Here is a 13815-nt window from a genome sequence, read left to right as displayed (position 1 = left end):
CTCAAAAGTGCAAGAGAGAGAAAGAAGCAGAAGCACTCAGGCTCCACGGACACGATCCACTGAAAAGCTTTTATTACCCCCCCACACTCCGCCTCTGGGGGGGGGGGCAGGTGCAGGGAGGGGCAGGGAAGGTTCAGTCCTGCTGCTTGGTTCGGGAGGCCTCGGCATTGGCCCGGAGCACGGCCCCGGGTGACGGGTAGGGGCGCTGCTGGAAGAGGGGCCCCGCTGCTGTGGTGTCAGCACCCGTCTTGGCCTCGTTCCGCTTGGGGAGTCCTGTTGACCACGTGCCCCTGGAGGGGACAGAGGACCAGGGTCGGCAATGTGTAACGTGTGTAGTGTGGCAGGCCCCTCCCCACCCCCCAACACACACACCGGACAAAGCAGGGGGAAGGAGATAGGAAGAAATGGACGGTCACCGGTGCAATGAATCACTTACCGGGGTGCGTCTGAGTACGAGCTGGGGTCCATGGGGTCCAATTCTTCATCTTTCCGGCTTGCCGCTGTGGGAGCAGGTGGCAGTGTGGGGTCTTCAAGGGAGGCACAAGGAGTCCATCCCCCCCCCCGCATCACGGAGCTCCCCCAACCCAGGAAGAAGCCCCAAGCTCAGGCACTCGAGTGAAGCCCAGCGAGGGTCTCCTTACCCTGCGCCCCCCCACCCCTTGCCTCGGCCCCGCTTACCCTTCTTGCTCTTGGGGTAGGGAGCCAGCTCCTCCCGGCGATGGTGGCGCCGTTCTTTGCCCTCTTCTCGGTCCGCCTTGTCGTACCCTCGGTCCCGGTCCCGGTCCCGGTCCCGCTCTCTCTCTCTGTCTACTTTGTCATAACCACGCTCCCGGTCCCTGTCAGACTTCTCGTGGCCGCGCTCCGACTTCTCGTGGCCGCGTTCTGACTTCTCGTGGCTGCGTTCTGATTTCTCATGGCCCCTTTCCGATTTCTCGTGGCTCCGATCCAGTTTCTCCTCAGCATCTGGAGACGGTGAGAGCCTCGTGCCGTTCCTCCGCCCACCTCCAGCCCCAGCAGCCTCGGCTCAACAGCCTCCTGCTCCTGCAGCTGGACCTGGCGGTCGGGCGCACCTGCCCCTCCCGGGATCCCGATCTCTCTCAGAAAACCACCAGGAGTTCCCATCGTGGCGCAGTGGTTAACGAATCCGACTACGAACCATGAGGTTCGATCCCTGGCCTTGCTCAGTGGGTGAAGGACCCAGCGTTGCCATGAGCTGTGTTATAGGTTGCAGACGCAGCTCGGAACCCCCGCGGTTGCTGCTACAGCTTCGATTCGATCTCTAGCCTGGGAACCTCTATATGCCGCGGGAGCGGCCCTAGAAAAGGCAAGACCAAAAAAAAAAAAAGAAAGAAAACCACCAGAAAAACTCGAGGCCCCCTTGGATCTGCCCACGCACCTGCGTTATTGCTCCTGAGCTTCTTGGCAGATTTGGTAACGACGGAGTTGGGGTCATGGGGGGAGAGCCAGGACACAAGGTCTGTGTCCACGTTCCAGTAGTAAGGGAGCCCGCTGCAGGACAGTGGGACGGAGGGAGGGACAGAAGGAGGAAAGGCGTGTCGGCACAGATGTTCTCTCTCTGTGGCCTCAACTCCTGTCCGCCCCAGTCTCTGCCTAGACCTGCCCCATGTCAGGACCCTACAGAGCGGATCCCCAGATCGCTTCCCCTGCAGCCCCCATTTACCCCAAACCAAGGCTAGCACGGGAAGGGTGAGGTCAGAAGTCAGCTCTCCACTCCTCCGCCAGGTCCCCAGGCTCACCAGGAAGGGTCAAACACCTTGTACCAGCTTGGTGGCAGGCCCTCCAACCGGGTGGCCTCATAGTCCACTGGATCATCATCATAGTCCTCGGCAATGATCTCTTCCTCTGGTTCTGGCAGGACAAGGTGGCAGGGGTTGGGGGGGGCGGGGAAAGAGAGCCGTAAGGATGGGGGCTGCATGTTCCTACCCTGCAATCAGGGCCTGGAGAGACACTCACATTCACATGGACCGAGTGTGTGAGTGTGTGTGGGGGGGGAGGTCTCACGGGCCCCTGGCAAATACTGCTCACACTGTAAATGCGAGTATCTGACTATTGGGATTTACAAAAATAAATCTGCCTAACTTTGTTCGGTTTCTGGGTTCAGGTAAGATTATGACATACTGTTACTCAGACTTATCTGGTTTCAGAGTTTAGATAGGGATGCATTTAAAAATATATCCAGGGGTTCCTATCATGGCACAGCAGAAACGAAATCTGGCTAGGACCCTGAGGTTGCAGGTTCGATCCCAGGCCTCGCGCAGTGGGTGAAGGATCCAGTGTTGCCGTGAGCTGTGGTGTAGGTCACAGACATGCCTCGGATCTGGCGTTGCTGTGGCTGTGGCGTAGGCCGGCAGCTGTAGCTCTGATTCGACCCCTAGCCTGGGAACCTCCACACGCCGCGGGTACGGCCCTAAAAAGCAAAAAAAACAAAAAAGTGTATCCGGAGTTCCTGTTGTGGCGCAAGGAAATGAATCCAACTAGGAACCATGAGGTTGCAGGTTCGATCCCTGGCCTCGCTCAGTGGTTAAGGAGCTGGCATTGCCCTGAGCTGTGTGTGGTGTAGGTCCCAGATGCCACTTGGATCTGGCGTTGCTGTGGCTGTGGTGTAGGCTGGCAGCTGTAGCTCTGATTAGACCCCTAGCCTGGGAACCCCCATATGCTTCAGGTGTGGCCCTAAAAAAAATAAAAATTAAATAAAAAACGTGTATCCATGTTTGTTTAGTTCCTGTGTTCAGACAGTATGTGACACCCTGCTATCCAAATCTTTTTTTTTTTTTTTTTTTTTTTTGGTCTTTTTGCTATTTCTTGGGCCGCTCCCGCGGCATATGGAGGTTCCCAGGCTAGGGGTCCAATCAGAGCCATAGCTAGCCACCGGCCTACGCCAGAGCCACAGCAACGCGGGATCCGAGCCGCGTCTGCAACCTACACCACAGCTCACGGCAACGCCGGATCGTTAACCCACTGAGCAAGGGCAGGGACGGAACCCGCAACCTCATGGTTCCTAGTCGGATTCGTTAACCACTGCGCCATGACGGGAACTCCCCAAATCTATTTTTATGTATCGTTTTGTCTTTTTAAGGCCACACCTGTGGCATGTGGAGGTTCCCAGGCTAGGGGTCAAATTGGAGCTGTAGTTGCCACTCCAGGCCACAGCCACAGCGACACAGGATCCAAGCCCCACCTGAGACCTACACTGAAGCTCATGGCAATGCCAGATCCTTAACCCACTGAGTGAGGCCAGGGGTTGAACCCGCGTCCTCATAGATACTAACTAGGTTTGTTAACTACTGAGCCATGACGGAAACTCCCCGCTATCCAAACCTATTTGGACAAAATTAGTTTGAACAGCAAAGGTTTTATCTAAAAACGTCCAAATTCATTCAGTTCTCCAGCTTGGCAAATAGGGAGTTTCTGATTCTAGTATATTGAGTAGCAAGTTTGGAGAGCAAGGCATTTATCCAAACACTGCTCTGAATATATTCAGCTCCTGAGACCTGCAACTGTTTTCAGTTACTATCAACAGAATAAAAAAGGTGTATGAGTGGGGGTTCCCATTGTGGCTCAGCAATAACGAACCCGACTAGCATCCACGAGGACGAAGGTTTGATCCCTGGCCCTGCTCAGTGGGTTAAGAATCTGGCACTGCTGTGAGCTGTGGTGTAAGTCACAGATGCAGCTCGGATCTGGCATTGCTGTGGCTGTGGCATAGGCCAGCGGCTACAGATCTGATTCGACCCCTAGCCCGGGAACTTTCATATGCCGTGGGTGTGGCCATAAAAAGACCAAACATTTTAAAAAAGGTACATGAGTACCTGGACCTCAGTTGGCCGATCACAGGTTTCAACTGTGTATACAGCTAACAATGAAATGTCTATTTCAGCAATAACATAGTGCCTGTCACACAATAGGTCCAAAATAGATCATCAGCTATAATCATTAGTGTTGTTAGTAAGAAACGTACCACGGGCACAAGGCCCGGTATTCAGTAAGCTTAAAATAAATATCAATGACCATTATCCGTATTATTAACCAAAGATCTATGCTTGGCACACAACAAACCTGTAATAGATGTCACCTGTCAATAAAGTGAAAATGAGTTTTCCAGTACACGGCCACACCTTAGCCCAAAATAGATGCCAACTTTTACTGTAATGACAGTAAGGTATAAATACTGGCAACGGCAGCACAGCAGGCCAAAATGACAGATCCTATCATTATCCTTGTTTTGTTTTTTGTTTTTTTGCCTTTTCTTGGGCCGCTCCCGCGGCATATGGAAGTTCCCAGGCTAAGGGTCCAATCGGAGCTGAGCTGCCAGCCTACGCCAGAGCCACAGCAACGCCAGATCCGAGCCGCGTCTGCGACCTACACCACAGCTCACGGCAACGCTGGATCCTTAATCCACTGAGCAAGGCCAGGGATCGAACCCGCAACCTCATGGTTCCTAGTCGGACTCGTTAACCACTGCGCCACGACAGGAACTCCCCTACCATTATTTTACATACTGTAAACCATAATGCATATGCCAGCCACTTAAGCAGACCCGAAATACATGTCAGTTATTGAACTGGTGAACAAGTCGGTATATATCGCCTGAACAGTACCTGGCTCTACAGTAGATCTGAAAAAAATGTTACCTACTAGTATGGTAAAGAACAAAATATCAGCCTCCTCCCACTGTATTTGGTCCAAAAGAGGCTGTAATAGATGTCAGTTTACTATTAATATCCTTAGATACTCTTCCAGGGATCGATTGGATTAAATCTGGCGTATGAAGATCCAAGATAAGCATCAGCTGTCAGTATTAGGTACGACTAAAGCTGAAATGTCTATTCCCTGCCCCACCCCCACCGTAGGCGTCCGCGCGCACGCGGTAGGAATCGGCGTCAGGAATACGTATTGTTTACAACAAAATGTCTGCCAGCCCACTGCTTGGTATATAGTAGGCCCATACTAGGGATCGAGTGGCAATATCAACAACAAAGTGCCTGTCAAGCCTGGCACATGGTAGGCCCATCTGCTCTTAGCTCTCTCACCGGGCTCGAGATGTTTGAGGATGCCTCTCTTGGCCAAGCGGGTCTGCAACGCAACGGGCAGCGGCATAGCGGGTAGCAGACAGACCTAGGGAAGGACAGACGAGAAAGCAGTTCAGATAAGGATTTGAATCTGGAGCTCGTAAGCAAGCGCCTCTCCCCAACATGCACTCATCTAGACTCCCACCTACCCACCTGCACCAGGAGCTGGGCAACAGAACCTACCCGCTAAAAGGTGGAAGGGATAAACGGCAGTATCACCGAAATTCTCGCCAACTCTCCTCTCCAGGCGGGGTGCTCCGGGACAGGACTCCTCTCCCAGGCCTCCTCTCCCAGGCCTAGGCTCCACCCATCGCCGAAGGGGCCAAGCGCCGCTCCCCCGCGCCCCAGAAATGGGCTCACCCAACGTCCCCCAAAGACTGCCGGGTGGAAGGAACCAAGGAGCAGGGGTGGGGGGAGCAGGGTTTCCTCTAGCTCCAAAAAATGCGCCCACCCCGACATTACCAATACAGTCACGCGGGTTGCGGAAGGCTGTCAGACTGTCGGCCTCTCTCTCGACGCCTTTATGATCGCCAGGACCACGACTCTTTTTCTCCTGAGGGAAAGAATGAGGCCCTCTCTCCCTGAGCCAGAGGTAACTGGGCGACGCTCGGGCTGCAGAGAACAGATGACGGAAACCTAACTGGCCAATGAGAGTGCGCCTTGGCCTGACGTCTGGCGAAAGGACCCAATCATTACCTTGGAATAGGTGGAAAGCTCGGGCGCCTGTGTGCGTTTACAGTGGGGGTGTGGCCCGGCCGGGATTTAGCCAGACTGCGCGGCCGGACGCCGGCGCCATGGAGGAGTACGCTCGGGAGCCTTGGTACGGCGAGGGGCACAGGCCTCGGGACTCTTGCTGCGGCGCCACGGCCAGCGGTGGGAGGCGGGCGGGGGAGGCGCTGGCTACACAGCGCCACGTCCCAGACTCGGGAGACTTTTAAACGTTTGTTGTCTCCTTCCGCTCCCGTCCACTTGTTTCCTTACTTGGGCTCCGTTAAGAGGGGCCACAACTGTGTGCTTGAAGGAGCTGGTGCGGTGCAGGACGAACCACTCCACGTTTCCCTTGACTCTTGTCCCCGGTCCCTCTTGTTAACGGAAAGAGACACGTTGGTCGAATCCATTCCAGCCGGGGGGTGGTGTGTTGCTAGGCGGAAATCCCCAGGGTTACCGCGCGTGGTTTTTCCCAGGTCCCTTTGGTGAATGGAGGCGGGGCTTGGGTGAGCCCACTGTGGGCAAGGAGGGGGTGTCGGATCGTCCCCACGGTCTGCAGCTAGGTTTTTCCTCCCTCGTGCAAGGTGAAGAAAGGGAAGAGCGTGGCTGGACGAGCTCATTGTCGGAGGAGGGGGTGCGACCCCCGTTGTACTTTACAGTGCCAGCTTGTTAACACTTCCGTAGCGCTTATTTAAACGTGCCCACTCTTTGCTTGCAATCAAGTCATTTAATCTTTGCTAGCAGTAAACCAGTTGGCTGTGAAGGAGAGGGGCGGACAAGGGCAACGACTAATGTTTTTCCCCCTTCCGCACTGTTTCTTTGCGAGAATATGGAGGAAAATACCCTCTTTATTATTTGAAGTGCTGCTCCCCATTTGAGTGACGTAGTTTCTCCCAGCTGGAAAGTGTCCTTGTGACATAAAATGGGGGAGGGCTCACATTAACCCTATCCTCCCCTTCCCGCTTGCAGCCCATGGCGAATTGTGGATGATTGCGGTGGAGCCTTCACTATGGGTGTTATCGGCGGTGGAGTCTTCCAGGCCATTAAGGGCTTCCGCAATGCCCCTGTCGTGAGTCCTGACCTTCCTTGGGTGGTGCGGGGGTCTTGCCCCGCCCACATGGGAAAACCGCTTGGAGTGCCAGTCACGGGCACTTAATCATTCTGGTGCCTGCCCACCTACTGTGTGCCAGGCCTGGTTCCACGATCTGGGAGTTTGGGGGAACTGCATACATGACCTCTGCCCCTCACCCCCCACCCAACTGGAGCTCCTCTTTGGAAATGCTGTGCTGTCAAAAGGTTTTGTCATCACAAAACTTAAAGGTGTGTGTGCAAAGCCAGACAGATGTTACCTAAAGACAGACTCTGGGTTGGAAGCCTGGCTAGAGGGAAGTGATAGGAGTTTAATTGGCAGGAGGAGGACAGCCTTAAAATTGACAATATGCTTTTAATTGAACATACTCAATTCTGTCTCTCTGAACAACTCCCCCCTCCCCCTTCCTGAGAGATCTCATCAAATGTATGACTTTTTGGGTTTTTTGGTCTTTTAGGGCCGTACCTGCAGCATGTGGAAGTTCCCAAGCTAGGGGTCGAATTGGAGCTACAGCTGCCGGCCACAGCCACAGCCACAGCCACGCGGGATCTGAGCCACGGTTGCGACCTACACCACAGCTCAGGGCCACGCTGGATCCTTAACCCACTGAGCAAGGCCAGGGATCACGCCCGAGTCCTCATGGATACTGGTTGGGTTCATTATCGCTGAGCCACAACAGGAACTCCTCAAATGTCATGACTTGAAATGCCATTTAATGTCAGAGTCTCTGCAATTTCTCTCTCTAGCCCTGTCCCTCTCCCACCTTCTGGAACTCTCTTTTCTGGATCTTTGCCCGACTCTCTCCCTCTCTTCCTCAGGGTCTCAGCCCCCAACCCCAAAGAGGCCTTTACTGACTGCTCAGCCACTCTCAGATCTCTTCATCCTATTATCTCTATTACCTGCGGCTGTCTGAAGCTATCTGGTTCACCTGTGCCCTTGTTCAGGATCTGTTCCTCCTATACTGTGAACTCTGAGAGGGTAGGAGCCAGGTCTACCGTGTTCACTGCTGGAACCCTGCTTATGGCATGGGGGCCTGGCACACTGGTGCTCAGTAACTACTGAATAAGTGAATGAATGAATGAGTAACATCTCAGGCCACTTATGTGGGGGTGCTCCCTAGCCCTCCTAGTTCTTGGCCACTGCTCCACATCTCTACCCCTGACACCCCTACTACCTTTCCAGCCCCAGTGCCTCTCCTAAAAGCTAGAAACCTTGTCTGCCGTGGACCTCAACCCTGCTCTGACTCCCGTCCTCCTCACTTTCCTCCAGGGAATCCGGCACCGATTGAGAGGCAGCGTCAACGCTGTGAGGATCCGAGCCCCTCAGATTGGAGGTGCGAGGTTTGGGGAGACAAAAGAGGTGTGATAACAAAGTTGGGGGTGGCTGCTCCTTTGAGTCTAGAATGCACATCGGGGGTCCAGATTCTAGCCACAACTCTGCCTGGCTGAGAATTCCTGGGGGAATTTTTTTTTTTTTTTGGTTTTTTACGGCCACACCAGCCTATGTAAGATCTCAAGCAAGGCCAGAGATCTAACCCATATCCTCATGGATACTAGGCTGGTTCTTAACCCACTGAGCCCTGCATTTCTTTTTTATTTTATTTTATTTTTTTTTTTGTCTTTTTGCTATTTCTTTGGGCCGCTCCCGCGGCATATGGAGGTTCCCAGGCTAGGGGTCGAATTGGAGCTGTAGCCACTGGCCTACACCAGAGCCACAGCAACGCGGGATCTGAGCCACGTCTGCAACCTACACCACAGCTCACAGCAACGCCGGATTGTTAACCCACTGAGCAAGGGCAGGGACCGAACCCGCAACCTCATGGTTCCTAGTTGGATTCGTTAACCACTGCGCCACAACGGGAACTCCCCGGAATAATTTATTTATTTATTTATTTATTTTTGTCTTTTTAGGACCACATCCAGGGCATGTGGAGGTTCCCAGGCTAGGGGTCAAATTGGAGCTGTGGCCACTGGCCTATGCCACAGCCACAGCAACATGGGACCCAAGCTGTGTTTGCTGCGTGTCACAGCAATGCCGGATCCTTGACCCACTGAGCGGGGCCAGGGATCGAAACTGTGTCCTCATGGATGCTAGTCAGATTCATTTCCACCAAGCCATGACTGAGTCTCCTGGGGGGGGGGTAATATTTCCCAAAATTTTCATATGGGTGAGTTCTGGAGTTTAAATCCAGGCCCTGGCTCTTCTGTGATGTGTGAGCTTGGGCTGGTGGCTTAACCTCTCTGAACCCAGTGACAGTAACAGTCACCACCTCAATCAGTTTTGTGATTCATGGAAAACTTAGTACTTACTAGTGCTGGTTGCACTGTTAAGCACTTTGATTATATTAACTGATTTAGATTTTCAGAAATCAAGTAATATGCAGTATGTAGATCAGGTCCTGGCACACAGTAAGACCTCAGTAAACATTTTTTTTTTTTTGGTGCTTTTTAGGGCTGCACCTGCGGCATATGGAGATTCCCAGGCTAGGGGTCCAATCGGAGCTACAGCTGCTGGCCTACAACACAGCCACAGCAACATGGGATCTGAACTGCGTCTGCAACCTACACCACAGCTCATGGCAGTGCCAGATCCCTGACCCACTGAGCAAGGCCAGGGATCAAACCTGCATCCTCATAGATACTAGTCAGATTCATTTCTGCCAAGCCACAACAGGAACTCCCACGGTCAGAATTCGAATTCTGTGCAGTAGTTATAAAGATCAGAGTTGCTCTGTTAGGGATTGCCTTGTGGAGCAGCAGGTTAAGGATCTGTCATTGTCATTGCATCGGCTCGGGTGACTGCTGTGGCACACGTTCGATCCCTGTCCCAGGAACTGCCACATCCCACAGGCATAGCCACACACAAGTGGCTCTGTTAAAAGCTACATAGAGAGTTCCCATCGTGGCGCAGCGGAAATGAGTCTCATTAGGAACCATGAGGTTGTGGGTTCCATCCCTGGCCTCGCTCAATGGGTTAAGGATCCAGCATTGCGTGAACCATGGTGTAGGTTGCAGACGTGGCTCGGATCTGGTGTGGCTGTGGCTGTGGCGTAGGCCGGCGGCTACAGCTCCGATTGGGCCCCTAGCCTGGGAACCTCCATATGCCACGGGTGTGGCCCTAAAAGCAAAATCAATCAGTCAATAAAAATATAAATTAAAAAAAAATTTTTAATTGCCTCAAAATAAATGCAACCCTTTAAAAAAAGAAAAGCTACATAGAAGCAGATAAACCTGCTTGTAAACAATTGTCACCTCCTTTTGAAGGTGAAGGGGGGATGCCAGTGGCGATTAGAAGACAGCTTGAAGGAGAGACAGGGACCGGCTGGGGGGGTGGGGGGACTTTCCCCTGTTTGCCATCTGCTTTTTGCCTCTGGGTTTTTCCTCCCCATTCTTGGCCAGAGCATTCAGGCCTAGGGAGTCCCCAGACCCTATGCCCCGGATTCTTGGGATTCCCTGTGAACACTGATTAGGCCTTGGTGCCCTTCCTCCACCCCCACCCCACCCCCAGGTAGCTTCGCGGTGTGGGGAGGCCTGTTCTCCACCATCGACTGCGGTCTGGTGCGCCTGCGGGGCAAGGAGGATCCCTGGAACTCCATCACCAGTGGAGCATTGACCGGTGCTGTGCTGGCCGCCCGCAGTGAGTGCCCCTGGCCCCCCGGCCCCCAGCCCCGGCCTCTTGTGCCCTGTTCTGCCTGCCCTCACCTCTTTCCTCCCCCCGGCCTCTTCATTCCTCCAGGTGGCCCACTGGCCATGGTGGGCTCGGCAATGATGGGGGGCATCCTTTTGGCCCTTATTGAGGGTGTTGGCATCCTCCTCACTCGTTACACCGCCCAGCAGTTCCGCAATGGTGAGTACCTGGCGAAGCCGCTCAGGGAGAGGTAGGGGATGCCCTGCCTGACCTCCTCTGCTCACCTTTACCTGATTCTCCCCTCTCCAGCACCCCCATTCCTGGAGGACCCCAGCCAGCTGCCCCCTAAGGAGGGTACCCCGGCCCCAGGCTACCCCAGCTATCAGCAGTACCACTGAGGAAGTGACCGCCTATCACCGCCACCGTGGGAGCTCCTCCTCGGTTCCCTCCCCGATGATCTACCTCCAAGGGAGGGCTGGCTCCCAGTTGGCCTGGGACCCTCGAGAGAGGGCCTCTACTCTGTTCCCTTATCCCAGGTTGGGGTTGGGGCACCCCAGCTGCCCTGATGGATGGGTTTCTTCTCTCTCAGGGCACCCCAGCCCACACTCACATGTAACAAGCTCTCACCCTAGTCCTTTCGCGTGGCGCCCCGATGAGTATTTAAAGCCAGTTTTGAAATGCCTATGAATGTACTCCTTGCGCCACTCACAGGAGCCGCTCTGTAGGACAAGGAGCAGAGGAGCCCTCTTCTGGGACTTGGGAGCCCTTGAATTTGGGGTCCCACAGAGACCGGGCTCTAGTAAAGGTCTGTGGGATGAATGTGCAGGAGGAGGAATGAAGCAAAATGTGAATAGGTACATGCGTAAGGGTGTGTGGGGGCCAAGGGGTGAATCACAAACAGAGGAATAGGCTTGGGAAAGAAGTGATTGGGAGCTCCCGTTGTGGCCTAGCAGGTAAAGAACCTGATATAGTGTCTGTGAGGACATGGGTTCAACCCCTGGCTTCACTCAGCGGGTTAAACATCCAGTATTGCTACAAGCTGTGGTGGAGGTCACAGATATGGCTCAGATCCCATGTGGCTGTGGCACGGACCTTAACTGCAGCTCTGATTCAACCCCTAGCCCAGGAACTTCCATGTGTCGGAACTGTGGCCATAAAACAAAAGAAAAAAAAAAAGTGAGTGAACACGAGATTGCCTGAGTGGGGGGGCTGGTTCAGCACATGGCACTTCTCACCCATCTCTCTCATATCCCCATTGCCAAGGCTGGTAAATCTGACCTCACAATGAACTGTCTTTCTGAATACCAGTCACCCCATTTATGAAGATAATTTCCCTCCATGTGGCCTCACCACAGATGTGAGATGGAAGTAGGGATCAGGGAGACCTAGCTTGCTTGAAGAAGGTACCCTTTGTCATTCTTCTGTTTGGCACCACAGAGATATTTCTGCCCTGTGATGCTCAGTGTTGTCAGTATTTAAGGGTACCGCAAAATAACCAGAAATAAATTTTCATTTGTGGGGTGGGGAACCTAATGGGAAAGAGATGATCCTGGATGGACCTTGGCCCCAAACACTTGTCTCTTGCATGCAGACCCCGACACGTGGGGCAGACGTCTCCACTGGCATGCAAATGGCCTTATGGGAGAGACAAAAACTGTCCCTTTTATGCAAGCAATTGCAACAGGTGAAAATGCCCTCTCTCATACATGGTAACTTCTCAGGTCTCCGGAGGCCCCAGCGGGGGCCTGGTGGTCCTCAGTGGTTGCAGAACTGCAACACTGCTTGATGGACTCCGTGCCAGGCCCCAGGCACACAGCTCTCAGTGCCCCAGCAGGGCCTTGGCTTTGAACTTGGGGCTCCACAGCCACACCCGCAGCGTCGTGACGACGCTATGTAGGACCTGGCGGTCCATCAAGCCCAAAGTATCCCCAGTGGCAACCCTTGTATTTCCGGGCCACTTCCTTTAGCCCCGCCCACTCGGTTCACCTAGGCCGCGCCCTGATTCCTCACCTCCAGGCCCTAAACCTAACCTAAGCCTATCAAACACTGCCCCGCTAGCTTTTCCCAGACTTTTACTTCCGTGAATGTGCAGGTTCCACGTGCCTCAATTTGCTCTAATACCCGCAGACCCTGGTGTCTCCAGACTCCGCCCCCTCAGGCCACACCTTTAAGTCCTGCTCTCTAATCCTGCAGGCCCTCCGACTCCACGACTCCACCTCTTCCGAGGCCCGGTCCCTACTTCGTCTCCCTAGCCCCCTCCAAGGGCCCCGCCCCTGCAAGCCCCTTAGGTCCGCAGGTTTCCAGCCCTCAGCCGCTTCCAGACCCTACCGTTTCCCACATTCAGGCCCCGCCCTCGCCCCTCCTTAAGGCCACGCCCCTTCGGGTACAGCGGACGCCCGGGCGCCCCGCCCTCCTCTCCCTTGGGACCTCGTTCTCGCTAGGTCTCTGGTTCTGGAAGGCGTTTGGGCCCGTGGGGCCATGGAGCGATTCATGGTGAAGTTCAGGGCCTTGTGCTTTGGCTCCCAGGGCCGCTGGCGGGGCTGAGCTGGGGCGGGACCAGTACTGGCTTTACTAGCGGAGGACTGAGCTTAGAACCCAGGCTCGGAGCTTCGGTGAGCATTGTAGAGCGGCCTCGGGTGGCGGTGGGGCTTCGAAGGAGCCTGGCGTACACGGCGTATCCCGGTTCCTTCCTAGTTGGGGGCCGGGGCGTCCCGGGTCCGGGTCTCCGGGTCTCAGGTCCCACCCCCTACCTGACCACGGGCCCAAGAAGAGCAGGCGGGGTCAGGCCCTGGGTGGGCTCCAAGGGGAGGAGGGACTGCAGAGGACGAGAGAAGGCGGGAAACGGAGAAGCCAAGAGTGAGGCAGAAACAAGTGAAGAGAAAAATAGAGATTGAGGGACATCCACACAGGGAGATAGAGACACTAATGGAGATGTAGACAGAGATAGTGGCAGAAAGAGACAAACCAGAAATAAGAGGAGTTCCCATTGTGGCTCAGGGGAGACGAATCTGACTAGGATCCATGAGGACACGGGTTCGATCCCTAGCCTCGCTCAGTGGGTTAAGGATCCGGTGTTGCCCTGAGCTGTGGTGTAGGTCGCCGACGCATCTCGGATCTGGCGTGGCTGTGGCTGTGGTGTAGGCCAGCAGCTGTAGCTCCGATTGGACCCCTAGCCTGGGAACCTCCATGTGCCGCCTCTGCGGCCCTAAAAAAACAAAACAAACAAAAAAACCAGACAGGAGGAAGGACAGGGACAAGAAGAGAACAAGAGGAAGCTGTGAGGGTCAGAAATGCAGATGG

At 54.4% G+C, this 13815-nt stretch overlaps 2 protein-coding genes across 4 annotated transcripts; one reads left to right on the top strand and one right to left on the bottom strand.

Moving 5' to 3' along the window:
* On the bottom strand, positions 51-5697 carry PQBP1 (polyglutamine binding protein 1). Of its 3 annotated transcripts, none has more exons than XM_005673594.3 (7): positions 5553-5697; positions 5052-5136; positions 1758-1869; positions 1397-1509; positions 679-963; positions 437-500; positions 51-290 (listed from the first exon to the last, which is right to left on the bottom strand). In XM_005673594.3, exons 2-7 carry the CDS (start codon positions 5116-5118, stop codon positions 134-136), a joined length of 798 nt encoding a protein of 265 aa, XP_005673651.1. In that variant the 5' UTR covers positions 5119-5136; positions 5553-5697; the 3' UTR covers positions 51-133. The 3 variants fall into 3 exon arrangements, with proteins under 3 accessions (XP_005673651.1, XP_013841568.1, NP_001233597.1); XM_013986114.1 differs by having other exon boundaries at positions 5274-5684; NM_001246668.1 differs by lacking the exon at positions 5553-5697 and having other exon boundaries at positions 128-290; positions 5052-5137.
* On the top strand, positions 5496-11197 carry TIMM17B (translocase of inner mitochondrial membrane 17B). The gene is made up of 6 exons (XM_003360308.4): positions 5496-5910; positions 6768-6867; positions 8158-8221; positions 10396-10524; positions 10624-10734; positions 10825-11197. The coding sequence occupies exons 1-6, from the start codon at positions 5738-5740 to the stop codon at positions 10911-10913; spliced, it is 666 nt and encodes a 221-aa protein (XP_003360356.4). The 5' UTR covers positions 5496-5737; the 3' UTR covers positions 10914-11197.

Source organism: Sus scrofa, chromosome X (assembly GCF_000003025.6).
Source record: "Sus scrofa isolate TJ Tabasco breed Duroc chromosome X, Sscrofa11.1, whole genome shotgun sequence".
NCBI lineage: Eukaryota > Metazoa > Chordata > Mammalia > Artiodactyla > Suidae > Sus > Sus scrofa.
This window is presented reverse-complemented; position numbering and strand designations above follow the sequence as displayed.